This window comes from Bombina bombina, chromosome 2, assembly GCF_027579735.1.
Source record: "Bombina bombina isolate aBomBom1 chromosome 2, aBomBom1.pri, whole genome shotgun sequence".
NCBI lineage: Eukaryota > Metazoa > Chordata > Amphibia > Anura > Bombinatoridae > Bombina > Bombina bombina.
Window position 1 is genome coordinate 907528818 of NC_069500.1, and position 27999 is coordinate 907556816.

General features: G+C 36.1%; 1 protein-coding gene across 1 annotated transcript in view; it reads right to left on the bottom strand.

Moving 5' to 3' along the window:
- Positions 1 to 2676: 2676 nt before the first annotated feature.
- Positions 2677 to 27999, bottom strand: part of FRAS1 (Fraser extracellular matrix complex subunit 1) — an 868578-nt gene continuing 843255 nt past the window's right edge. Inside the window, 10 exon segments of the mRNA XM_053703296.1 lie at positions 2677 to 4992; positions 8753 to 8899; positions 9292 to 9497; positions 9988 to 10154; positions 15303 to 15419; positions 15992 to 16151; positions 17688 to 17795; positions 18451 to 18601; positions 26708 to 26922; positions 27163 to 27323. Of these exon segments, the coding sequence (XP_053559271.1) occupies positions 4405 to 4992; positions 8753 to 8899; positions 9292 to 9497; positions 9988 to 10154; positions 15303 to 15419; positions 15992 to 16151; positions 17688 to 17795; positions 18451 to 18601; positions 26708 to 26922; positions 27163 to 27323 (2020 nt within the window). The 3' untranslated portion in view covers positions 2677 to 4404.

A 27999-nucleotide genomic window follows, 5' to 3' on the forward strand; every position in this document is an offset into this window, starting at 1 on the left:
ATATATATATATAAATATATATATAAATATATATTCTCAAGGTCATAAAAATAAATGTATATTATTTTGAAATGACTATTCCTAAGTTTTTGAACCATGAATATTCACATAAAGTTCTCAAAGGTGGCTTCAAAGTGCAAACTTGTGTTTTCTTTCTTTTTTTTTGGCAAATCAGTATTTACTTTATTCAAATTATTCTGGTAACCATATTTACAGTCCAACCTTTATGCAATATCAATATGTAATGCCTTACGCCAAGGCATGAAAATCAGCTTTTAGTTCAGAAGAGGAACCACACATTGCATAGAACATGTACAAAAATACATATGAAGACCTAATTCCGTGCTCAATTAAGAAAAATAAAAATGAAGGCAATGTCTGTGTTCTAGCTGTAACACAAGCTAATATTGGTGTTGTTATATTGTGCCAAAAATGACACCGCAAGATTTAATTTTTGCTTGTATTCCAGTTGTGGGGCTGACTTCCATCTCCAAGCACTGCAGTGTCACCTAGAGATAGCTGTAAACATGTAAGCAAACTAAGTGATATTGCGGAAACTTATATCAGGAAGTGTTTAATTTTTTATTAATATTAAATATATTGTGTTTATTACTATAGCAATTAAGATTGTCATAACTTTATAAGGATTTGCATACATTCTTCCCTATTTGTTTCAGTGGGGATGAATGTAATTGATAACTGCAAAAACGTCCAAACTGTCATGGGGATCTAAGGGAGCACCCGAGCAACTGAATTAGGGCAGGGTTTCATTATATTAATGCTCAATGTGAAGTGGCTGAATTAGTGGCACTGAGTTTCAGTGGATATGTTACGGGTAAAGTCAGATATCGGGTAATCCTACAATTATCCGGGTAAAGCTGACATAACATTTGCAGTGTTTTGCATTCCAGTGACACACCCCTTCAAATCAAATACAATAATATATCTTCTCTGCTGTGGCCACTTAGGAAGAGATGAAAATGAGCCAATCAAGCAACCACTGTGTAGAATTTAGCAGGGATCTATCCTGATAGTTGCATTCCAGTATACAGTAACAGGCCAGTCCGCTCCTGTTCCTATGTCATTACTGCAAGTAATATTACCTTATACGGAGTAGTATGCCTGGCAGAGAGTGCAATGAATTTAGAAGGGGCTTTACTTATTTACAACAAGAATCCTCACATTACATTTTACCACTATAGACTATGAGGCCTATTTATCATAGGTCTTGCGGACCTGATCTGACACTGCGGATCAGGTCCGCAAGACCTCGCTGAATGCGGAGAGCAATACGCTCTCTGTATTCAGCATTGCACCAGTAGCTCACAAGAGCTGCTGGTGCAACGCTGCCCCCTGCAACGGCCGCCAGCAGGGAGGTGTCAATCAACCCGATCATACTCGATCGGGTTGAATTGTGGTGATTCCTGTCCGCCTTATCAGAGCAGGCGGACAGGGTTATGGAGCAGCGGTCTTTGTGACCGCTGCTTCATAACTGCTGTTTCTGGCGAGTCTGAAGACTCGCCAGAAACACGGCCCTTCAAGCTCCATTCAAAGCTTGATAAATGGGCCTCTTTGAGCTTTATTTTATATATCACAATACCCGTAGGTCTGTGCGTTGCATTTTCCTTGGACACATAGAATTGTTTGACATTTTGTAGCTTTTCCTCTTTCTAATTATAATCATAAACCCATATAGTGATTTGGCTGTGAGAATTATAACAAATGTCAAATTTGGTAAAAATACTAGTGGACATTTTGCAGTTATCAAATACATATGAGATGGATTGTATGGGCAAATATACTGTAACCTTCAGTGTTACTTATGGAACGATTCAAAGGCACTTTCCTTAAGCACATGTAGAAAAAACGTTGTTACTGTCTAAGAGCGCCAACATTTTTAGATATGGAACATTATTATGCTGACCTTGTTTTTTTTTTAGTATTTCTTAAATGATATTAGTAGATGCTTATTTCTAATGTACAAATACTATTTGTATTAATAGCAGTGTCAACTAAAAACAGTCATTTAAAGGGACATACAATTGCAATGTTTTAGAATGCATTGCAGTGTTTTTAGTGGATCGTCTCGTGCTGGGATACGTAGTTTTGGTTTTTATGCAGCCATTAAAGGGATATTGACCCCTTCCTGCTCTTAGGACGTTCTATGCTGTCCTGGGCTTTAACGCCCTTAGAACGGCATAGAATGTCCTAGCCTTTTGGCTGTACTGAAGCCAAAGGCATTTCCTGAATGGGATTGCGGGTGGAGGGCGTGCCTAGCGTCATAGGCACTCCCCCAGACACAATCTCATTACTGAAATCACGCGATCACATGAAAGATTGTGTGATTTTACTTTTTTTTTTACTTATTTGTTTAAATCTGAACTTTGTTCCGATGTAGACAAATAAGTCCGGGTGGGAAGAGGTTAACCAGTAAATATACGCTAGCCTTAATGATGTATTCAAGGCAAAGATTAGCCTGACAATAATATGAAGATGTATTTTTTACTTATATATTAGTTGTTTAAATATTAAAGATATAATTGTAAAGGTTTAGTTTCTATAAATTAATGGGCGCCTCCATGTATAAACCTCTGCCTTCTTCTGTGAACAGTTAAAGGGGCACTAAACCCAAATTTTTTCTTTCATGATTCAGATAGAGCATGCAATTTTAAGCAACGTTATAATTTACTCCTATCAATTATCAATTTTCTTCGTTCTCTTGCTATCTTTATTTAAAAAGCAGGAATGTAGTGCATAGAAGCCGGCCCATTTTTGGTTGAGAACCTGGGTTATGTTTGCTTATTGGTGGGTAAATGTAAGCCTCCAATAAGTAAGGGCTATCCATGGTGCTGAACCTAAAATGGGCTGGCTGCTAAGATTTACATTCCTGCTTTTAAAATAAAGATAGCAAGAGAACGAAGAAAAATTGATAATAGGAGTAAATTAGAAAGTTGCTTAAAATTTCATGCTCTATCTGAATCGTAAAAGAAAAAAAATGTGGGTTCAGTGTCCCTTTAAGGAAAGATAAAAAAAAGATGCAATACAATAGAGTTTTTGTAAACAAGGCTGTGGAGAAACCCAGTTAGCTTATCTTATGTTCGACACAGCCTTGTTTTTTCAGCAGGAGAGTGAGATAATGAAAAAACTTAAGTTTAAACATGGTGGGACCCATTACTTTATAGATAACATCGTAAGTGGAATTTTTAAAACAAACACTTTTCAAAGTGAAATTACAGGAAAAGGAAACAAAATTAATGTTTTTGACTACTCATAATTAAACACATATTACATTCTCATACTGTTTAATATCCATTTAATCAATCAGTCCCTCAAAATGACTTGTGTGCCAAAATACTCTTCTATTTGTTTCAAAACTAATTTAAACAGCTTTGATATTATATTCAGAATGTTCTATCATGGACACAAATGTGTTTAATGTCCCTTTAAATGACCATAAATTGTATGTTACAGTGTGATAGTTCCATGTCTATCATGAATGCTATTAGTGTTAATTTAAAATTTACTTAAATATTTTTTCCGCTGGGTGGCAGTATTTAATCCCTTGACAAGCTCCATATCAAAGCTCTGCAAATCTGTCTTTTTTAATACACTTATATTGTACTTTGGTTTTAGTAAAAAGGATTTATAGGAGTGTAAAACCAGTCACTATGATAAAAATCTAACTTTCTTAAATAATTAAACCAAACTAGTTATTTGTTTTGTTTGTTTAAAATTGATGACATTAAACACTACCCAAGAATGTATCTTAAGTGCCATTTTTGATGGTTATTTTATGAATGTATGGACTTGATCAGAAATATTCTGCTTACATTTATAAAATGTAGTTGTTTTTTGCTATAAGAGAAAATACTGCAGTAAATACCAACGGTAAATGAGCTGTGATAAATAAGATACTCTGTTTTGAATTTCAATATATATATATAAAAAAAAAAATTGGTAAAAATAATATTAACAAAATCTATTTTGATTAACATAAACAATGTACTGTGCATAACATTAGTGGGACAATCAGTAATATATGAATACAGTGCATGTAAAAAAAAATACTACAGTAATAATTAGTAAAATAACATGATATATGTTTGACCTTTGGTGGCAGTGTATTAATATGTGCAGTGCATTGCTGGGGCGCAAAAAAAGAAGTGACATTGCATGACTCGCCCTTATTATCTCGCACATGTACGGACATCTCGAGGTAGTTCAGTTGTGGGTTGAAGTACATACTGCCCATCAGTCCATCATTTAATGCTTGCGTTTTCCCTTTACACTCCAGGTTATAAAAATACTGGTGATTCTTTATTTATTTTTACAATTTATAAAAAAAGGATGATTTTTTTTTCTTATAAACAAAATATATATATTTATGTAGGTGCAAAATCATATTTAGACTTCTGTTCCATCGTGTAGATTGTTGTGAACTTTGACCTCGAGATTTACTTTTTTTACTTTAACACCTTTAATTTCATAGCTATCTTTGTCGTCTTCAAGAAGATTGATGTTTCTTACAGTACAATGCTGCCTGTTGAAATTCTTTTCTGCTCTCTCTATATTTTTTCTCGACGCTTCCACCTTTGTGTTGAGGGGATATTCCTCTACAACATCCATGTTTGGCATTTTCTTTTTGCGCCTCCTGCACTTCTGTGTTATAAGGCACACAGCCAAGAGAACTAGCATCAATAGCATTATGGCTGCAAATGCACTTCCGATGGAAGCTCCTGTCTGTGAGGAAGAAGATGCTGCTACCTCGGTTTCCAGGTTTAAGGTTTTCATGTTGGTTCCATTCTTGACTTGGTCACCTTCATTATCATAGATCAAGGAGTCGTCCAGAGTTAAACGACCATTCTTGTCCACCAGATCCCTACGATCACGTCTCAGCTGGTAGGTTAGGGAGCGCTGCACCCTGGGACCTGCCATTGTTTCTGGACCAATAATATAAATAACCTGAAGGTACCATTGGTGTCCAGCTTCCACCTTTACAAAAAAAATAAAAAAATAAAACAAATAGAAGGTTGAGAAACCTGTGCATTAAGAATATTTCTTGATTAGTTGTATTTTCAATGTGAGAATAAACCCAGTGTCATATCCTGATGTTGCCTAGAAGCTCTAGAATCTCAGACTTTCAGCAGTCAAGGAGAATTTATGCCTCTAACTCAAATATTTTATGCTGATATACTACAATATATTATTTGACTGAGTTTAGTGAATCACTAAAAAGTGTCTGTTTTGGAGTGCTCGCATTCGGCTAGATTACGAGTCTTGCGTTAGCCTTAAAAAGCAGCGTTGAGATGTCCCAACGCTGCTTTTTAACGCCCGCTGGTATTACGAATCTGGCAGGTACAGGTGTACCGCTCACTTTTCTTCCACGTCTCGAGCTTACCGCAAATCCCCTTACTTAATTGCGTATCCTATCTTTTTAATGGGATTTGCCTAACGCCGGTATTACGAGTCTTGGAAGAAGTGAGTGGTAGACCCTCTCCTGTCAAGACTCCTACCGCATTTAAAAGTCAGTAGTTAAGAGTTTTATGGGCTAACGCTGTAACATAAAACTCTTAACTAAAGTGCTAAAAAGTACACTAACACCCATAAACTACCTATTAACCCCTAAACCGAGCCCCCCCCCCCCCCACATCGGAAACACTTAAAGTTTTTAGCCCCTAATCTGCAGACTGGACATCGCCGCCACTTTAATAAATATATTAACCCCTAAACCGCTGCACTCCCGCCTCGCAAACACTAGTTAGATTTTATTAACCCCTAATCTGCCGTCCCTAACATCGTCGACACCTACATACATTTATTAACCCCTAATCTGCCGTCCCCAACGTCGCCGCTACTATATTACATTTATTAACCCCTAAACCTAAGTCTAACACCCCCCCTAACTTAAATATAATTTAAATAAAACTAAATTAAATTACTACAATTAAATAAATTATTCCTATTTAAAACTAAATACTTACCTGTAAAATAAACCATAATATAGCTACAATATAACAAATAGTTAAATTTGTATCTATCTTAGGGTTTATATTTATTTTACAGGCAACTTTGAATTTATTTTAACTAGGTACAATAGTTATTAACTATTTAATAACTTCCTAGTTAAAATAAATACAAATATACCTGTAAAATAAATCCTAACCTAAATTACAATTACACCTAACACTACACTATCATTAAATTAATTACCTAAACTAACTACATTTAAATACAATTAAATTAAATAAACGAAAGTACAAACCCCCCCCCCACTAAATTACAGAAAATAAAAAAAATATTGCAAGAATTTTAAACTAATTACAACTAATCTAATCCCCCTAATAAAATAAAAAAGCCCCCCAAAATAATAAAATTCCCTACACTATACTAAATTACAAATAGCGCTTAAAAGGGCTTTTTGCGGGGCATTGCCCCAAAGTAATCAGCTCTTTTACCTGTAAAAAAAAATTACAATACCCCCCCACATTAAAACCCACCACCCACACACCCAACCCTACTCTAAAACCTACCCAATCCCCCCTTAATAAAACCTAACACTACCCCTTGAAGATCACCCTACCTTGAGCCATCTTCACCCAGCCGGGCACAAGTGGTCCTCCAGAGGGGCAGAAGTCTTCATCCAGGCGGCATCTTCTATCTTCATCCATCCGGAACGGAGTGGGTCCATCTTGAAGCCAGCCGACGCGGAGCATCCTCTTCTTCCGACGACTCCCGACGAATGAAGGTTCCTTTAAATGACGTCATCCAAGATGACGTCCCTTGAATTCCATTGGCTGATAGGATTCTATCAGCCAATCGGAATTAAGGTTGTAAAAATCCTATTGCCTGATCCAATCAGCCAATAGAATTGAGCTTGCATTCTATTGGCTGATTGGAACAGCCAATAGAATGCGATCTCAATCCTATTGGCTGATTGGATCAGCCAATAGGATTGAACTTCAATCCCATTGGCTGATCCAATCAGACAATAGGATTTTTTCTACCTTAATTCCGATTGGCTGATAGAATCCTATCAGCCAATCAGAATTCAAAGGACGCCATCTTGGATGACGTCATTTAAAGGAACCTTCATTCGTCGGGAGTCGTCGGAAGAAGAGGATGCTCCACGTGGGCTGGCTTCAAGATGGACCCGCTCCGGATGGATGAAGATAGAAGATGCCGCCTGGATGAAGACTTCTGCTCGTCTGGAGGACCGCTTCTGCCCGGATCGGATGAAGACTTCTGCCCCTCTGGAGGACCACTTGTGCCCGGCTGGGTGAAGACGGCTCAAGGTAGGGTGATCTTCAAGGGGGTAGTGTTAGGTTTTATTAAGGGGGGATTGGGTGGGTTTTAGAGTAGGGTTGGCAGTGTGGGTGGTGGGTTTTAATGTGGGGGTATTGTATTTTGTTTTTACAGGTAAAAGAGCTGATTACTTTGGGGCAATGCCCCGCAAAAAAGCCCTTTTAAGGGCTATTTGTAATTTTGTATAGGGTAGGGAATTTTATTATTTTGGGGTGCTTTTTTATTTTATTAGGGGGATTAGATTAGGTGTAATTAGTTTAAAATTCTTGTAATTATTTTTTTATTTTCTGTAATTTAGTGTTTTTTTTTGTACTTTAGTTTATTTTATTTAATTGTATTTAATTCTAGTTAGTTTAGGTAATTAATTTAATGATAGTGTAGTGTTAGGTGTAATTGTAATTTAGGTTAGGATTTATTTTACAGGTATATTTGTATTTATTTTAACTAGGAAGTTATTAAATAGTTAATAACTATATAAATAACTATTGTACCTAGTTAAAATAAATACAAAGTTGCCTGTAAAATAAATATAAACCCTAAGATAGATACAAATGTAACTATTAGTTATATTGTAGCTATCCTATGGTTTATTTTACAGGTAAGTATTGAGTTTTAAATAGGATTAATTTATTTAATTGTAGTTATTTTCTTTAGATTTATTTAAATTATATATAAGTTAGGGGGTGTTAGGGTTAGACTTAGGTTTAGGTGTTAATAAATTTAATATAGTAGCTGCGACGATGGGGGCGGCAGATTAGGGGTTAATAATTGTAGGTAGGTTGCGGCGACGTTGGGGGGGGGGGCAGATTAGGGGTTAATAAATATAATTTAGGGTTTGGCGATGTTGGGGGCATCAGATTAGGGGTTCATAAGTATAATGTAGGTGGCGGCGGTGTCCGGAGTGGCAGATTAGGGGTTAATAATATAATGCAGGTGGCGACGATATCGGGGGTGGCAGATTAGGGGTTAATAAGTGTAAGATTAGGGGTGTTTAGACTCGGGGTTCATGTTAGGGTGTTAGGTGTAGACATAACTTTTGTTTCCCCATAGGAATCAATGGGGCTGCGTTAGAAGCTGAACGCTGCTTTTTTGCAGGTGTTAGGTTTTTTTTCAGCCCGATCTGCCCCATTGATTCCTATGGGCAAATCGTGCACAAGCACGTTTTGCCAGCTCACCACTACCGTAAGCAATGCCATACAATGGAGAACACAGCTATTTGGGGTGACTGAATATAAAAAAGAATGAAGATATTTTTGGTTTATTATTTATTAAATCAGTGGGTTTTGCTGTGGAATTGTAAATTCATTAACATACGTGTTTGACTTTCTATTTAGACATAGTAAATAACAGATTTGCATATTTTTTTTTATTTATATGAATTTGAGTGTGTCCTTACAGTTAATGGTATTTTACTAGTCAATGACTGCTATTTAGTATTATATACATTTACCTTATAAAGAGCATCAACTTTCATTGTAAATCCATCAACTCCTGGCATACTGCTCATAGCATGGAAGTCTGGTGACTCTGAGGCAAAGTATGCCTCAAACGGTACATCATGAAAGTATTTATCTGTTACCTCTGGCTGATTCCGATCCTGGTAATTTGATAGATATAAAAGACTTCAGAACAGCAAGAACAATAATATTTTATATGTTTAATTACTATTTGTCAAACAATGGAGATGCATTCCTCTGCATATAACCGCTTTACCATGATTTGTATATCTCAACAAAATAAGATTTATTTGAAAGTTTTTTTTTTAATCTCATTTATTTTTCTGCAAAACATATATTTTGTTTGCAGTTGAGAGAATAAAACAAGAAAAATATAACAAATATATATTTCTAAGACTGTCAAATAGGGGACAATGTTTTGCAAAATAGAGTACTGAAGTGTTTTTTTCCCTTATAACAAAATAACATTAAAATTCAAAACACACATCTACATATTATAAGCAAACAGTTTCTAGGAGATTATGGTACTTACCAAAAGTAGAAACCTATGTTTAAGAAGCTTGTTAGGCTGAATACAACCATATTGTGTGCCTTCATTGTAAATAGTTCCAGTTGGGTCAAAGAAAGGAACATATCCATCTTTACCAGTGCACAGATAGACCTTCTCTAGTTGCAGCTTGTATGCAGAGTTGAGGTTTTGGTCAGGATTCCAAAGTACTCTACCATACAGGGTTTGACCTGGATGTTTAGAAATATATACATTAATGTTAAGTAAACTTCAAAATCCTGATCTGCCTCTGCCCAAACCAGAGACTAAACAATCGCTGCCCACATACTGCCCATATCACCAGCTGCCCCTAAAACAAAATTGTCATGCCTCCTTGGACCCTGGCCCCATTTTAACAGGGCTAAATGTTTGGGGATATAACAAAATGAAAGTGCTCTTCAAGTAAAACAAATAATGGGAGGAAATAGTATCTGAATTATAAATGTCACCATACATAACATAAACATAAAAACGAATATAATTCATATAAAGTAAATTTTATCAATGAAATAAAAAAATATTTGAAATAATGCAAATTACATAAAAAAACTAGATAGTAACTAAATAATACATAAAAACAGTTAAATCCTTTTGTAAATCCCCCCATTATGATTGGGGAATAAAAAAACCTGAGAAAATTGTAAAAATACACCATAACAAAGATCTAGGATTATAACATACCCATTGAGAAGGCTCCTTTGTAGTCCATTTCTGCCAGAGACATTTCTGTCTTTGTTGGGTCCATCAAAAAAACCTTCTCATTATTACAGAGTTGGAACTCAGTGTTCAAAGAATATACAACGGGAACAGGTCGGTTAGTTTGCTGAAATGCTATAGGAATCAGGAACCTAAGAACAAAGAAACCAATAAATATTCTATGAGATGTGATAATTAAGTGTTTTAGGGCTGAAATTATTTATCAATTTGTATCTACAACTATTCTAAGTTATTTTATGAATGTATCTACATGTTTCAGTACATATCTGTTAACTTTAACTTTGACTTGGGTATCCACAGTAGGGGGTAAATGAACACCAATGGCTTGGAACATTTAGAGTCTGATTGTTGGAAGACAATTAAAAAGCCCCCCGTGCAACTCAAAGGCATATGATCCCTCATTGGAGAGAAAATAATCTCCTCTTTCATGTGAGGGAATCATTTGATCCTCTGGTTTTCATTATGAAAATGCAGATTTATAATCTATGAGAGGCCAGAATTAGATAAATAAATGTAAGAGTGCACTGAAACAGTGTTTTTATTAAGCCAAAATAAATGTATACCCTCACTTATTTAAAAAAGGAAAATCTCCTCTTTCAAATGAGGTGTCACTTGACTCTATGATATAACATTATACAAAAGTTTTAGAGCAATAAGAAAGGTGCCCTAAAACTATTTTTTTCTTTTTTTTCTGTAAAAAGTACACATATTAGACCCCTAATAGAAAATAAACTTATTATTACAGCGGTGAGCTGGCTGAACGTGCTTGTGCACGATTTCCCCATAGGAATCAATGGGGGAGAGCCAGCTGAAAAAAAACCTAACACCTGCAAAAAAGCAGCGTTCAGCTCCTAACGCAGCCCCATTGATTCCTATGGGGAAAGAAAATTTATGTCTAAACCTAACACCCTAACATGAACCCCGAGTCTAAACACCCCTAATCTTACACTATTTAACCCCTAATCTGCCGCCCCGACATCGCCGACACCTGCATTATATTATTAACCCCTAATCTGCCGCTCCGGAAACCGCCGCCACCTACATTATACTTATGAACCCCTAATCTGCTGCCCCCAACATCGCCGACACCTACATTATATTTATTAACCCCTAATCTGCCGTCTCCAATGCTGCCGCAACCTACCTACACTTATTAACCCCTAATCTGCCTCCCCCACTATATTAAAGTTATTAACCCCTAAATCTAAGTCTAACCCTAACACCCCCCTAACTTAAATATAATTTAAATAAATCTAAATAAAATTACTATAATTAACTAAATAATTCCTATTTAAAACTAAATACTTACCTATAAAATAAACCCTAAGATAGCTTCAATATAACTAATAGTTACATTGTAGCTATCTCAGGGTTTATTTTTATTTTACAGGCAACTTTGTATTTATTTTAACTAGGTACAATAGTTACTAAATAGTTATTAACTATTTAATAACTACCTAGTTAAAATAAAGACAAATTTACCTGTAAAATAAAACCTAACCTAAGTTACAATTACACCTAACACTATACTATAATTAAATTAATTCCCTAAATTAAATTAAATTAATTACATTTAAATAAAATTAACCGGCAGAAGTCTTCATCCAAGCCGGGAAGAAGAGATCCTCCAGGCGGCATCTTCTATCTTCATCCATCAGGCGCGGAGCGGGTCCATCTTCAAGACATCCGATGCGGAGCATCCTCTTCTTTCGACGTCTTCAAACAGAATGAAGGTTCCTTTAAATGACGTCATCCAAGATGGCGTCCCTTCAATTCCGATTGGCTGATAGAATTCTATCAGACAATCGGAATTAAGGTAGAAAAAATCCTATTGGCTGATGCAATCAGCCAATAGGATTGAAGTTCAATCCTATTGGCTGATCCAATCACGCATACCTTCATGTTCCTATTCACAGGGAACACCACCAGTTTCTGAGGTTTGCCTTTCTAGACAAGCATTTCCAATTTGTTGCACTTCCGTTTGGTCTGGCCACGGCTCTCAGTATATTCACAAAGGTTCTGGGGGCGTTATTGGCAGTGATCAGATCCCAGGGAATTGCTGTGGCGCCTTATCTAGACAACATCTTGGTCCAGGCGTCATCTTTTCTACTAGCCCAATCTCATACAGAGATGCTATTGTCTTTTCTTCGTTCCCACGGGTGGAAGGTGAATTTGGAAAAGAGTTCCCTAATTCCATCTACCAAAGTGTGTTTTCTAGGGACAATAATAGATTCCCTGTCCATGAAAATTTTCCTGACAGAGGTCAGAAAATCCAAAATTATTGCTTCCTGCCTTTCTCTCCAGTCTGCGTTTTGTCCATCTGTGGCTCAATGCATGGAGGTGATTGGTTTGATGGTGGCATCCATGGACATCATTCGTTTTGCTCAGTTCCATCTACGAACGCTTTGCATGCTCCGTCAATGGAACGTAGACCATTCGGATTTATCACAGAGGATAAATGTGGACCCTCTAACAAGACTCTCTCTCATGCTGGGTGTCATAGGAACATCCGTCTCGTGTTGCTTTCTGAGACCTTCCTGGGAGATTGTGACTACGGACGCCAACCTGTCAGGTTGGGGAGCTGTCTGGGGTCCTTTGAAGGCTCAGTGCCTGTGGACTCGGGAAGAGTCCTCTCTTCCCATAAACATCTTGGAGTTGAGAGCTATCTTCAATACCCTATCAGCGTGGCCTCAACTGTCTTTAGTCCGGTTTATCAAAATCCAGTCAGACAACATCACCTCAGTGGCTTACATCAACCACCAGTGGGGGACTCAGAGTTCCTTAGCCATGAAGGAGGTGACTCACATTCTGCAGTGGGCGGAAGCCCACGATTGTCTTCTATCTGCCATCCACATTCCAGGAGTGGACAACTGGGAGGCAGATTTTCTGAGTAGACAGACTTTTCATCCCGGGGAGTGGGCCCTTCATCCGTAAGTGTTCGCTAAGATAACCCTCAAATGGGGGGTTCCTGAGTTGGATCTAATGGCGACCCGCCAAAACGCCAAGGTTCCAAAGTACGGTTAAAGGTAAAAATATCCTCAGACTGCTCTGATAGATGCTCTAGCGGTTCCTTGGAGGTTTTCTCTGGCATATCTGTTTCCTCCGTTTGCTCTCCTTCCACGAGTCATTGCTCGTATCAAACAGGAGAGAGCATTGGTGATCCTAATAGCTCCTACATGGCCTCGCAGGATATGGTTTGCGGATCTGGTGAGGATGTCATCTCTACCTCCTTGGAGGTTACCTCAGAGGAAGGACCTAATTCAGGGTCCTTTCCTCCATCCAAACCTAGATTCTCTGAAGCTGACTGCTTGGAGATTGAACGCCTAATTCTGTCTAGACATGGTTTTTCTGAAGCAGTCATTGAAACTATGATTCAGGCTCGAAAACCTGTTACTCGCAACATTTACCATAAGATATGAAGGCCTATTTAAGAAATGTCTTGCCGACCTGATCCGACAGTGCGGATCAGGTCCGCAAAACATCGCTGAATGCGGAGAGCAATACGCTCTCCGCATTTAACATTGCACCAGCAGCTCACAAGAGCTGCTGGTGCAACCCCGCCCCCTGCAGACTCGCGGCCAATGGGCCGCCAGCAGGGGGTGTCAATCAACCCGATCGTACTCGATCGGGTTGAATTGTTGCGTTTCCTGTCCGCCTGATCAGAGCAGGTGGACAGGGTTATGGAGCAGCGGTCTTTGTGACCGCTGCTCCATAACTTTTGTTTCTGGCGAGTCTGAAGACTCGCCAGAAACACGGGCCGTCAAGCTCCTTTCGGAGCTTGATAGATAGGCCCCATGGTGTAAATATCTTTATTGGTGCAAATCTAAGGGGTTCTCCTGGAGCCGGGTGAGGATTCCCCGGATTTTGTCTTTTCTTCAGGATGGCCTGGAGAAGGGTTTATTGGCCAGAACCCTAAAGGCTCATATTTCTGCATTATCTATCCTTTTGCACAAATGTCTGGCAGATTTACCAGATGTTCAAGCTTTTGTACAGGCCCTGGTTAGAATCAGGCCTGTGTTTAAACCTGTGGCTCCCCCGTGCCTTAATTTAGTTCTTAAAGTTTTACAGCAGGCTCCGTTTGAGCCAATGCATGTTGTTGATATAAAATTATTATCCTGGAAAGTTTTGTTTCTGGTTGCTATTTCGCAGAGTGTCTGAACTTTTAGCTTTGCAGTGTGATTCCCCGTACCTTATTTTTCATGCTGATAAGGCGGTCCTTCGTACTAAATTGGTTTTTCTCCCTAAGGTGGTGTCAGATTGAAACATTAACGTCTTTTGCATAACTTAGATGTTGTGCGGGCTCTAAAATTTTACTTACAAGCTACTAAGGATTTTCTGCAATCTTCTGCCCTGTTTGTTGTTTTCTCTGGAAAGCGTAAGGGTCAGAAGGCCACTTCTACTTCTCGGTCTCTCTGGTTGAGAAGTTTTATTCGTTTGGCTTATGAGACTGCTGGACAGCAGCCTCCTGAGAGAATTACGGCTCATTCCACTAGGGCTGTCTCCTCGTCTTGGGCTTTCAAAAAAGAAGCTTCTGTGAAACAGATTTGCAAGGCGGCAACATGGTCCTCTCTGCATACTTTTTCCAAATTTGATACTTTTGCCTCGGCCAAGGCTTATTTTGGGAGAAAGGTTCTTCAAGCAGTTGTGCCTTCTGTTTTGGTCCTCCTGCCTTTTTTCGCCCTCCCTATTTATTCTGTGTCCTCTAGTTTGGGTATTGGTTCCCACTAGTAATTGGAATGACGTCGTGGACACTCATGTCATAAGAAAGAAAACAACATTTATGCTTACCTGATAAATTTATTTCTTTCCAAACATGGAGAGTCCACGACCCGCCCTCTTTTTTATTTATAATTCAGCAGTTTTTTTGAGTAAACCTCAGGCACCTTTTCACCCTTGTGTTTCTTCCTTTCCCATTTCCTTCGGATGAATGACTTGGGGTTATAGGTAAGGCAGTTACACTTAACAGCTTTTGCTGGGGTGCTCTTTGCCTCCTCCTGCTGGCCAGGAATTGAATATCCCACTAGTAATTGGAACGACGTCATGGACTCTCCATGTCCGGAAAGAAAGAAATTTATCAGGTAAGCATAAATTTTGTTTTTACACATTTAAATGCTATTATTTCATATGCATGATAGAGAAATCGCTCTAAATTGTAGCGCATGTGCTTTCCAAATTTATAAATGAACAGTAATTTTACATTGTTGTGGTTATTGTTTTTCTTTAACTGAAAGAAAACAAAAGAAAACAAGATAAATTAAATGCTACACATCATGGTTTACCTTTCTGGAGCATGTGCTGTGCAGGCAAGAGGTTTATCTCCGGGGTCAGTCCATGGCTGAGTTGGCTGAACCGTACAAGGGATCAGATAGATGGTATACTCTCCTGAATAATCCTTCCTAGAATGAGATGAAATGCATTTTATGTTCATACCTGCACTATATAGAATATAAAATAGTTTTTAAATAAGTCTGCAATATAATACCCCAAACTGTCCAGATGGATGTCTATGTATCAATATATATCCATCTATCTATATACTCTATCTATCTATCTATCTATCTATATACTATCTATCTATCTACGTGAGTAGTAATAGATAGATAGATAATAGATCAATTATATAATTATAGCTAGATAGATAATAGATACATTTTAGATAGATAGATGCATAGATGATAGAAAGATAATACATACATGATAGATAGATGATAGCTAGATAAAGTAGATCACGTTTTACAGTGAATTGCATGTGCCCCCTAGTGGTTTCAGTGGGGAGGGCAATCATTTTTAAGTAGTAGCAACACTCAACATATAATTCCTGAAATTCAAAGTATGTATTTTCTAGTATTACTAGTACAGTTTGCAGCACACTATTAAGGGTGTAACAATACATATGGAAGCTATAACACTAAATGTGAGGTAATTCTTGCATTCATAGTTGGTTCAATAATTGAATAGATGAATGTACCTGCTGTAGGAGCTGGTTGCCCTCCAAAGCTGATATGGAGAATCAAAGGTCTGTGCGCTCCACAAGGGCTGAAGGTCAAACTCAATCCCTCCTAAGTGATCTGGAGCCATTATATGAGATTTCACATCTGGAAGAGTGTGGTGCTCCATAACAAACTGACCTATGGAATAAACACACAAATACTGCTATAAAAAAACAAGAGATGACAATGCCATGTATAATGGGGGTTTCTACATGAACAGAATTGATATCACATATTATGAATTTTGTAGCCTTTAGAGTATTATTTCTCCATATTCACCACCTCAAAAATAAACAAGGGGAATATAAAAACACCCCAAACAGTTCATTAGTAAGAAATGTATTTGTATTTTTACTAGCAATATTTGTGTAAAGTGGTAGCTCCACTGATAATAATATATCTATATATACACACTTACAAAAAATAAAAAGTAAGGTGTATATATATCTATATATCTATATATATATCTATATATATTAGACAGCTCTTTCCTATGTTTTTTGGTGCCCAACCAAGCATACATTTTTGAGACCGACGAAGGACTCAGCTACAGGATCACAAGTAAGATTTGTAACCTTCACGTTACTAATGTGTATTTTACTTTGGTCTCTCTTTCTACTGAATATACAGTATGTATGTTATATAAGGTGTGAAAACATTGGTGCAACATCTAATCTAGAAAAACATTGACTGACGTAGCGACTATAATTTTTCTCAATTCTTTAATCTTTTATTTATTTCTTTATAGCACTTTTGATTGTTTTTAATTTATGTTGCATTAGTGTTAGCACTGCTCATTGCTATTGTGATTTTATATTTACATAAATATATAATTAAATCTTATCGTTAGCAACAATTGTACATTAAAACAGATTGCAAGGAATGATGGGATTCAGTAGAAAGACAGATTCACAGAATCCTTATGTTCTGTAAAGGGACATGAAACCCCAAAAAAATGATTTCATGATTCACATCGAGCACACAATATGCAACCATTTTCCAAATTACTTCTATTATCAAATTAGTTTCATTCTCTTGGAATCCTATGTTGAAGGAGAAACAATGCACTGCTGAAAGCTATCTGAAAACATCTGGTGAGCCAATAACAAGAGAGAAATGTGTGTAGCCACCAATCAGCCGCAGCATTGCTGCTGCTAAGCATATGTACATATGCTTTTCAACAAAGTAAACCAAGAGAACAAAGCAAATTTGATAAAAAAAGTAAATGGGAATGTTGTTTAGAATTGCGCTTTCTAGCGGAATCATTAAAGTTTAAGTTTGACTTTTCTGTCCCTTTAAAGGGACAGTAAAGTAAAAATGAAATGTTCATGATTTGGATACAGCATGCCATTTTAAACAACTTTCCAATTTACTTATATAATCAAAGTTGCTTAGTTCTCTTGATATCATTTGTTGAAAAGCATGACTAGGTGGGCTCAGAAGCTGGGAGCTAGTTGGTGATTAGTGTACGTATGCCTCTTGCTATTGGTTCACCAGATATGTTCATCTAGCTCTTAGTAGGGCATTGCTTCTCCAGGGCTAAGAGAACTAAGCAAACAAATAAAAGTACGTAGGAACGTTGTTTAATATTCAATGCTCAGTTTAAATCATGAACGAATAATTGTGACTGTAGTGTCCCTGTCATTTTTACCTGAACAGAAAAAAAACAGTTACCTCTAAATTTAGCATGGGTTTTAAATTCAATGACAAGCCGACCATCCTCACGGATGTATATTCTGATGATCTGTAACCTGGCGGAGAGAACGCTGTCCGTCTGAATACCTGCAGTGTAAAATAGGTAGAATGAAGCCTTAAAGGGACATTAAACTCTTTGAGATGGTAATATAAAATGATAAATTGTATATATAAAACAACTCTGCAATATACTTTCATTATTTATTTTGTCCTCTTTGCCTGTAAATTGTGAGCTTTTCAGTTCCTGTTAGAAATGGAAGTGCAGAACACTGTTAAATCCAGCACAACTATTGGCTGCACACTCTAATGACCTATGTATAACTGTCCCTAATTGGCCACAGCAGAGAAGGTAACACAAGTTACAACATGGCAGCTCCCAGTGTTTTATAGACACTAAAACTTTAAAAAATACATGGACTGATCTTTTCTTTGAATGCATCATTCTATCTAGCATGTATTTAGTGTTTAATGTCCCTTTAAGAAAACCTTATTTATGTGGAATATCCTTTAAAAAATAAATAATTAAATAAATAACTAAAATAAAAATGTATTTATCTAGAGCCAAGGATTGTACCCCTCAACTGCAAAACTATGCAAATGTTGCTAACACTATACAGATCCAAATGCATTAAAAACTATTTTTGTGCTAATCCTTTGAAATGCCGCCGCATTTACCAGACAACTGATATTATACATATACAAAAAGAAATGGTCTTTTCTAACAAACATTACAAAAACGTACCAGTTCTCCATAGCACAGTGTCGTAGAAGAATGAGAATTCCATTTCAGTGTGATGCTCCAAAGACGCCCATCCTCTTGGTGCAGTGACATATATATAGGACACATAGAGGGGGACGTGTACAGTCAGAAATGACTGCGCAGAATCTCTCACCTATTGAAGAGCAACACATGGAACTATTGTTGGAACAGTATGAAGATAAGAGATAGATAACGCTGCACAGTGAACTCTAATTGCAAAACGAAATAAATAAAATATCAGAAACACATTTAGTGTAATGATTCTTTTTCTGACCTTGTTTCAGTTAGCCAATCACAAATGCATATACGTATATTCTGTGAACTTCGTGCACATGCTCAGTAGGAGCTGGTGACTCAACAAGTGTAAATATAAAAAGACTGTGCACATTTTGTTAATGGAAGTATATTGGAATTTTTTTTTTTAAATTGCTGCTCTATCTGAATCATGAAAGTTTAATTTTGACTTGAGTGTCCCAATAATAAGAAGGTTGTTAAAGGGACATTAAACACTTTGAGATGGTAAAATAAAATGATAAATTGTAAATATAAACAACTGTGCAATATACTTTAATTATTTATTTTGTCCTCTTTGCCTGTAATTCCATTCTGAAATTGTGAGCTTTTCAGTTCCTGTTAGAAATGGAAGTGCAGCACACTGTTAAATCCAGCACAACCATTGGCTGCACACTCTAGTGACCTATTTATAACTGTCCCTAATTGGCCACAGCAGAGAAGGTAACACAAGTTACAACATGGCAGCTCCCAGTGTTTTATAGACACTAAAATTTTGCACTTATTTTGTCACTTTTTAAACAACTAATGAAACTTTAAAAAATACATCTACATGTTGGTCATGGACTAATCTTTTCTTTGAATGCATCATTCTATCTAGCATGTATTTAGTGTTTAATGTCCCTTTAAGTTGTTCTGTGATGTATTAAAATGATGTGATCATGGGGTAGGCAAAAGCTAAAACATACAAATAACATTCGCAACATCAGAAGAGTGTTGTACACATGAGCTACACAACATTTTAACAATGGTGGCTGAAGGGAAACCTAAATTCACTGGTAATAGGCAATAAACACAGAGATATTGGAATTCTAACGTGGTTTTACATATGTCCACAGCCACATCGTACAATTTATACCTCCTGAGATTAAAGGAAACTAAAAAAACATGACATTGATCACAAGATTCATAACATAATGTAAATGTCAGGAACATTAATGAAACAAGTGTGGTTTTTATATACCCAAGGTTAGCGGCCAGAATTCATGCAGGCTCATCAGGTTGTCGTCGTTTAGGCGACAACATGATTGAAATTCATTGAGGCTCATTTCACCTATCTTTTCTAGCTGATCGCCATTGGCCGTTCCTGCCACTTACAGATACAGTTATGTTAAACGGCCCAATACATGATATGTATTACGTCAACCGTGAAGCGTGTTACATATGTGCCGGTCTGTTTTTATTATTTTAACGTAACGTTGCTGGATAGAATGGAATTTATATTGGCAATCTCACAGATGTGAAGAAAGGGCCATCTGTGGATGTTCCGGGGCATTCTTGAGGGCGTGGCCAGAATTTAATTTTAACCTAAACCGTGGCTTGGCATGAGGAATCTCAAAAGACGCAATTTCCCAAGTGAAGCATCACTTTAAAGCTGAAGAGATCGCCTTTTTTCATGAACTTTTCTAAAGATTTATTTTTCTATAAACTGTTTTGTAGAGGCAGATATATTGCTTTGCTTTCATTCATTTTGGTTTGTAATGTTTTTACAGTTAAAATTCTTCTATGTTGATGAAAGCTAAAGGGACATTAAATACTAAATACAGTTGATAAAAAAAAAAGTATTGGGGATGTTCACCACTGGCCTTTAGCCATGGGTACCGCCATGTTGAAATCTGTCTGTCTTTACATTCCAGTGCTGATGTCCAACAACTAGTGTTAGATACCTGCAGGATAACCTAGGTTCCAAAATTGCGGCACCCATAATTAGAGGAAGGAATCTGGAACGTATATTGGGCTAGATTACAAGTGGAGTGCTAATTTATCATGTGCCCTTAAACTGGCAAATTCGCCCGTTTACAGATGCGCAATGAATAACCAGCCATTAAGCTTGCGGTAGCAATTAGTGCTCTAAAAATTGACTAGAGGTCAAAGCTCTGGCTGATTTTCAAAATAACCCCGAAAATAAAGAATATTCTTTTTTTTTATATAAAAAAAAAATAAAATAAAAAAAAATTAGCATTTTTTGTAATAAGAAAAAACTGCAAAGAGCAGTTATGAGGGTTTAAAAAAAACGGCACTGAAAAGTACCTTTACATAGACGTCTATGGGAACTGTGTGTTCCCTGCAAATATATATGTATATGATTATATACATATATATTTATGTGTTAATATGTGTATATACAGATATAAACACATAAATATATATATATATATATATATATAAAATCAAATACATATATATTTACAATCTGATGCCCATCACTGCACGACTTAACCCCTTCACTGCGCTAGTTCTCATGCCGTGTCTCACGGCATAAGAACTAGCGCAGTGAATATGATCGTGTTGATTGACACCCCCTGCTAGCGGCCGATTGTCCGCATATCTGCAGGGGGCGGCATTGCACAAGCAGTTCACAAGAACTGCTGGTGCAATGATAAATGCCAACAGAGTATGCTGTCGGCATTTATCGATGTGCAGCAGACATGATACGCTACATTGTATCATGTCCGCTCACACTATGATAAATCTACCCCTTAGCGTTTAGCATCCCTTTAACCATTGCAAAATAGAAGCAGTTCCTTTGATTTCAGTGTAGCTGATCTTGCCATTAACTGGGCCAGTGGTTACAAATCTCAACACTTACAGATAGACTGTTAAAAGTGGAAGAACAAAACAACTACTGACAAATATAATTTAGAGGTGGATCACAATCCTTCAGAGAAACGTATCAAATGATTTATCAACAAATAATATCCCAGGCATTAATAGTGGTTTCCTGTATAAAAAAAACTGTTCTTCTAAAGAATTGTAATCGTCTGCTTGGCTTGAAAATGAAGCAATCTCAGTGTGGAGTATAGCTAGCTCTGTACAACATAATACAAACAAAAAAAATAGTCTATTGTTCTCATTTGACCCACTAGCTGCTAGAGATTGCTGCAACATTTTCTACTCTAGAAGCCAAAATATTCAGCATCATTGTTAAAAGAGATGCAATGAATATGTTAGTGAGAAAATAAACACAGTTCTCTTCAGCAATTGTGATACATATTAAATTGTCAGCAGCGTATTTCCCATTACACCCTGAGGTATCTAATCAGCATTCATCAAAATAAAATAAGGAAAGATGCAGTGTAAGAAACCTAGGAGAATGCAATAATCCTTGATAATTAATAGATATGCAGATGAGATGATGAACTACAGTCTATGAACAAGAACAAGCACGTCTAACACATCTATACTGTTTGTTAAATTATTTATCTCAACTGCTAATTGATGTGTAAGATATTTGCATTGATTATATTATATCGCAGGACTATAAAACAGTAACCTACTGTTTTATATTCATCTATTACTTGTTTTTAAAGCACTTTAAATTATATATTCAAAACTGTATTTATAAAGGGAAATAGTACTTAAGTGTCTTTTTAATTGGCTCGCCTGATGTGTTTAAATAACTTCCAGTAGTGCATTAACGCTCCTTCAACAAAAGATACCAAGTGAATAAAGCAAATTTAATAGAAGTAAATTAGAAAAATGAATTATGAAAGACGCTTTTTGGGTTTTATGTCTCTTTAAATGTGAAATAAATGCTGTTAAAGGGACACTCAAGTCAAAATAAACTTTTTCTGACTTAGAAACAGCGTGCAGTTTTAAGACACTTTCCAATTTACTTCCATTATCAAATTTTGCACAACTTTTTATATACACACTTTCTGGGGGAAAAAAATCTCCTACTGAGCATGTGCACAAGCTCACAGGGTATTTGTATACTAGTCTGTGATTGGCTGATGTCTGTCAAATAATACAGGGGGGGGCCGGAAAATGGGAGAAAAAAAAATTTGCCCGAAAAAAAATCTACTGCTTATTTCAAAATCAGAGTAGGTGTTATTGCCTTGTCTTTTAATTATGCACTTGTTTATGATGCAATTCGACTGCATTTACTGGTCCTTTAAATTTGAAACTAAAACAATTTGCGTAATCCCTAATAATGCTCACTGGCGAATACACAGAAAATCTTCGTTGTTTCTATCAGCACTTGTAAAATGTACTTATTAGGCAATGAGCATTAGAAGGAAATGCCTGTCTATCAGCAAGTATTGACAGACAGTTAGCTGCAGATACCACTGTATTATTTGCAATTTAAATTTAAGAAAACTTTCAATTTGCACCTCACATTTTTCAGCCAAATAAAAACGTAGAGCGTTTACATTTTTATCTTTTGTATAAATGATAGAAAATGGAGTACAATGTTTCTTTAATTAAACTTTATGTATGTGAACTTTATTATTTTAATTGACAAAAAAAATTGTAATCATTAACTGTATTTTGTATTTTTTAATACTATTTTGTATGGGTAGTCGTCTCTTTGGTGCTCTGTATTATAATGATGATAAGATTACATGATCAGTCTTACTGCATCTAGTCTTTGTGTACCCGATTGCTTAGTAAACGTTTAGATCTTGTGATTATATCATCAAATAAAAGAAAAGAATAGTACAGGGCATCATAGGGTGTAAACCAAATCTGTGAGTGAATATATACTGCACTGAATATTAAAGGGACACTCAAGTCAAAATTAAACTTACATGATTCAGATAGAGCAGAAATTTTAAACAACTTTCCAATTTACTAACAAAATGTGCACAGTCTTTTTATATTTACACTTTTTGAGACACTGGCTCCTACAGAGCATGTGCAAGAATTCACAGCATATACGTATATGCATTTGTGATTGGTTGATAGCTGTCACATGATACAGGGGAGCGGAAATAGACATAACTTTGAAATTTGTCAGAAAAAAAATCTATTACTCATTTGAAGTTCAAACTAAGGGGCCGATTTATCAAAGCGTCAATCTCGGTGCATTCGCTGGAATCAATACGCTCGCCAGATATTGCTGCCGAGAATCTACATACGATGCCCTTATTTATTAAAAAGTCTGTCAAAAACACACGCATCAAGTACGGAGCAATGAGCATCTGACTGTTAATAAATGTCGCGGTTTATACCATATTACTGTCCACGAAAAAGCACATTTCTCTAAAGCTAATCTTTTATTTTTCATCTGTTAATGTCCAAGAAATAGCTAGATTTATACCTGAACAAACAATAATATCTCATTGTATTAATATGATATTTTCACATAAATTAATGTGTATTTGTATTTCTAGAAATCATGATATGACTATCTCATGTTTTGTTTTTTTTAAATGATTATTAACACTAGAATTTATACATATATCTTTACACATACTCAGATATCTGATCAGAGGCACAAGAACTGTTTGTAAAATAGAAGGGGATCATCATCAAGAATTTGATAGACACCGCCATTATTTTATGCTTTGATACTTTAATAAAGGATGTTTTCCCAAAGAAGCAGTGCTGGGAGTATTCTGTTGCTCTGTTTGTACCTGGAGGGATTGCAGGACCCTTGTTCTCCCGTGCACTTTATCTAAAAATTGGACAAAAATTTATCATATAGTGCTGTACCTCTACTCTCTGATTGTTATATATATATATATATATATATATATATATATATATATATATATATATATATATATATATAATGTGTGTGTTATGTAAAAAATCTTTTCCAAACATATTTACATGTCCCTAAATTTAATTTTGTTCTAAACAATGTTGTCTTTCATATCTCTGTGTTTATTTATACCACTATATGTATATAGTGTAAATATATTATTATTCTGAGCAAGAATAATATGCGAATATAACATGTAATCAGGGTATCATATGTATTTATTTGCAATCAATGGATATTTTAAGAGCTGGGCCAGTTTTCTCTCTGCACCTGTGTAAACCTTCCTGATTGCAGATTAGTTTTAAACACCACCCCTACACAGGTGTTATAAAATGGGCTGGCATATAAGATGACATTTCTTAATGAAATTCAAATTCAAGAGAAGGAAGAAAAACACTGAAAATATCATGGCAGTAAAGAGGTGATTTTAATTTCTGCTGTATCTGATTCATGACAGTTTAATGTTAGGTTGACTATACCTTTGAGCTATCATTTTAAGACTATATTGAATCAAACATCAATCGATTTTTAAAATTATTGTAAAAAATATTACACTGTGTCATCATCAATGTTTAACTTTAATACTAATTTCACATATACATACTTTCAAAGTATAATACACAATGTAATAAATGGCACTTACAAGTTCTGATGAGTGATCAATGACACAAGTATCGAGCAATTTGATTCGATAGTGATAGTATATAATGTATATTTAAATCAGATTGGCTGATGTCATAAATCATGTGATTATGCATTTCCCAATCAAAAGTGGTGGAAAATTTCACTAGTTTGTGGGTTGTTTTGGAGTTCAAGTATTGCGTCCAATTTGGTGCGAAATGCAGTGGGACTTGTATTACATGTGTTAAACATGGTGAAATTGGATTGATCAAAAAAAGGAAGTTAGCTATAGTATGTAATGTATTTATTTCATTTTTATCCCTATATCTACTAGTCCTGCTGCCAGACAGACATTACCTGTCATTAAAACTATTTTTGAAATGAATCTATCCCTTGGAATTACATGTGATTATAATATTATTATTTAAAATATTATTTAGATACTGAACATGCGTCTTTGTTGTCTGTGTGATTTAGAAAGAGTATACAATTGTAATCAACTTTTTAATTTACATAAATATGTAATAAGTTTCATTCTCTTGCAGCATCTAACATAACCTTTCTGGGTTTTCAGACTCCCATTGATTTCTATGGCATTCGCTGCCTCAAGGGTGGCGGTTTAAACGATAGGTACGCTGCGGCGGAAAAGACGCGAGCATACCTGTTGAATGTTTGATAAATTGGGAAGAGGGTTAAATAGAGTCGAATGTGAATTCGAAACATCTGGAATGACGCAAGCATCAATCTGCGTCGGATTGATATCGCGGGAGCGTACATTACGTCACCCATTTCAACATTTGACGATGTTGATGCTTTGTTAATTACGGCGGATTCAATTTGCATCGAATATGACGCAAGATTCAAGCGGATTCCATCATATTATCAGTTGAAGCTTTGATAAATCGGCCCCTAAGTGTTATTGTATTGTCTTTTTATCATGCATTTGTTGATTATGCAAATCTACTGTATTTACTGGTCCTTTACATTGACATAGCAAACCTATAATATTTCCTCCTATTACAAAAAGGCTCTTATAAAATAAGTAATTTTACAGAAACACAAATGTTTTTAATTATTAAATTATGCATACATGATTGTTTTTGAGCCTCCCAGGAAAAAAACAGAATGTGTGCTTTGGGAACTTCTGGTAGATGGCCAAACAATGTGGCCAATAAGAGACCTCTGTTGGAGAGAACAGTAGATGGAATGTACCCTGCAACCTTACCTAAATCTGGCCCTGTGCTAATTTTTTGCATTTAAAAGTCATAAACTGATATTATGCCTTTAAAAGGATATAAAACACTCTGCTTCATTATTGTAATAAAAAATCACTTAGCATCAGTTTATACTTAGTAGAAATCATTGCAATATGTATAATTCAACATTTTATAAGGATTTTACCTTATTTTATCTCAGTTCATCTGCAGGAAGGCTTATCTAGCTGGATGTCAAATCAGTTAGTGCAACATGAGCTGGTTTACTATTCAGATAACTTTATAGAGTCTGTTTTGCTCATGCAAAGAAGAGGCAGAATGAAACTTAAGTTCCAAGAATGTATCCTTTCTTATCTACCTGGTGGCATTGGCTACAATGAGAACTTCTAAGTGCTCCTTTTGTAAGAAAACAAGTAAGTTGTTTGCTGTTTTTTTTTTTTTTAAACATTCTGTTTCTTTTTATGATTACTTAAATTTAACATACTGTATTTAGTTAAGGGTTTTTAAAATATTTATTTGCGGACCCCCATGTGTCAGAAAGTCGACTAGCGCGGGAATGTACTTTTCCAGTAACTGATATATTTTATTTTTCACTTAAAAAATAGAGAAATTATAATAATACCTGAAAATCAGCTGTCACAGCTCCGCTACACACATCAATAAGTTCTGTCATGTCGTAATATGCATCAAATGTCCAAATGCAGCTCTTTAGGTTAAGATGCTTATACAGTTGCACTGTCTTTGGCTCTCTCACATTGGGGTCAAACTGGTATGGGCGATCATAGCCAGGACCGACAGCAATGCTGTCATACGTCACTTCATCCAGGAACCCTGCTTCTAAAAAAAAACAGTTAAAACAGAATTATTACCAAGACGCAGTACTGAGTGAGCTCTAATATGTCACTTTGTGTTGGGCGTTTGTGGTGTTTGGAGGATGAAGAGTAATTGAATTACACCACATTAACATTATTTTTAGGTAAATTGTCAAGTAATTTGTGCAACACTCTGCTACAAGATATTATCAGCTGTATAAAATGGGTAAAAACTGTAGTAAGAATGTAGGTATAGCAAGACTACCTGAAATTCCTCTCAAATCACGAACGGTGACCAGATTGGAGCATACGTGCTGATGACGGTAAACAGACTCTGAGAGCAGAAAATGCAAATTATGCAGGGGCATGGTAGAGATAAGAGGAAGCATTCCATCTTGATGTGGGATTTGCACAGAAATATGTATCCTTAAAAAAAGAAAAGAAAAAGTATTTACTAGTTTCTGTCTAGAGTAAAGTGAAATATTTATTTTTTTCTGCTCTAAAATCATAGAGTAACATTGTGACTGCAATAACATTTCTAAATTACACTGACATAAACCACTATTCTTCATACCAATAAGTTAATTTAAACTATTTCTTTTTTCCTCACAGACTACAGACTTCAAATCAGTATATATGAGGGTATCCCAGTAAGTCCTAATTCTAACTGGGCAGCTCTGTTTGCATTACTGCAGTGAAAGTATATTATTCTGTATTGTTTTGAGTAAGAAAATGCCAAGTTTGAAGAATCTAATGTTAAAGGGACAGTCAAGTCCAAAATAAACTTTCATGATTCAAATAGGGAATGTAATTTTAAACAACTTTCCAATTTACTTTTATCACCAATTTTGCTTTGTTCTCTTGGTAATCTTAGTTGAAAGCTAAACTCAGGAGGCTCACATGCTAATTTCTTACACTTTGAAGGCCGCCTCTAATCTGAATGCATTTTGACCACTAGAGGACTTTAGTTCATGTGTGCCATATAGATAACATTGAGCTCACGCACATGAAGTTACCTTGGAGTTAGCAGCGATTGGCTAAAATGCAAGTCTGTCAAAAGAACTGAAATAAGGGGGCAGTTTGCAGAGGCTTAGATACAAGT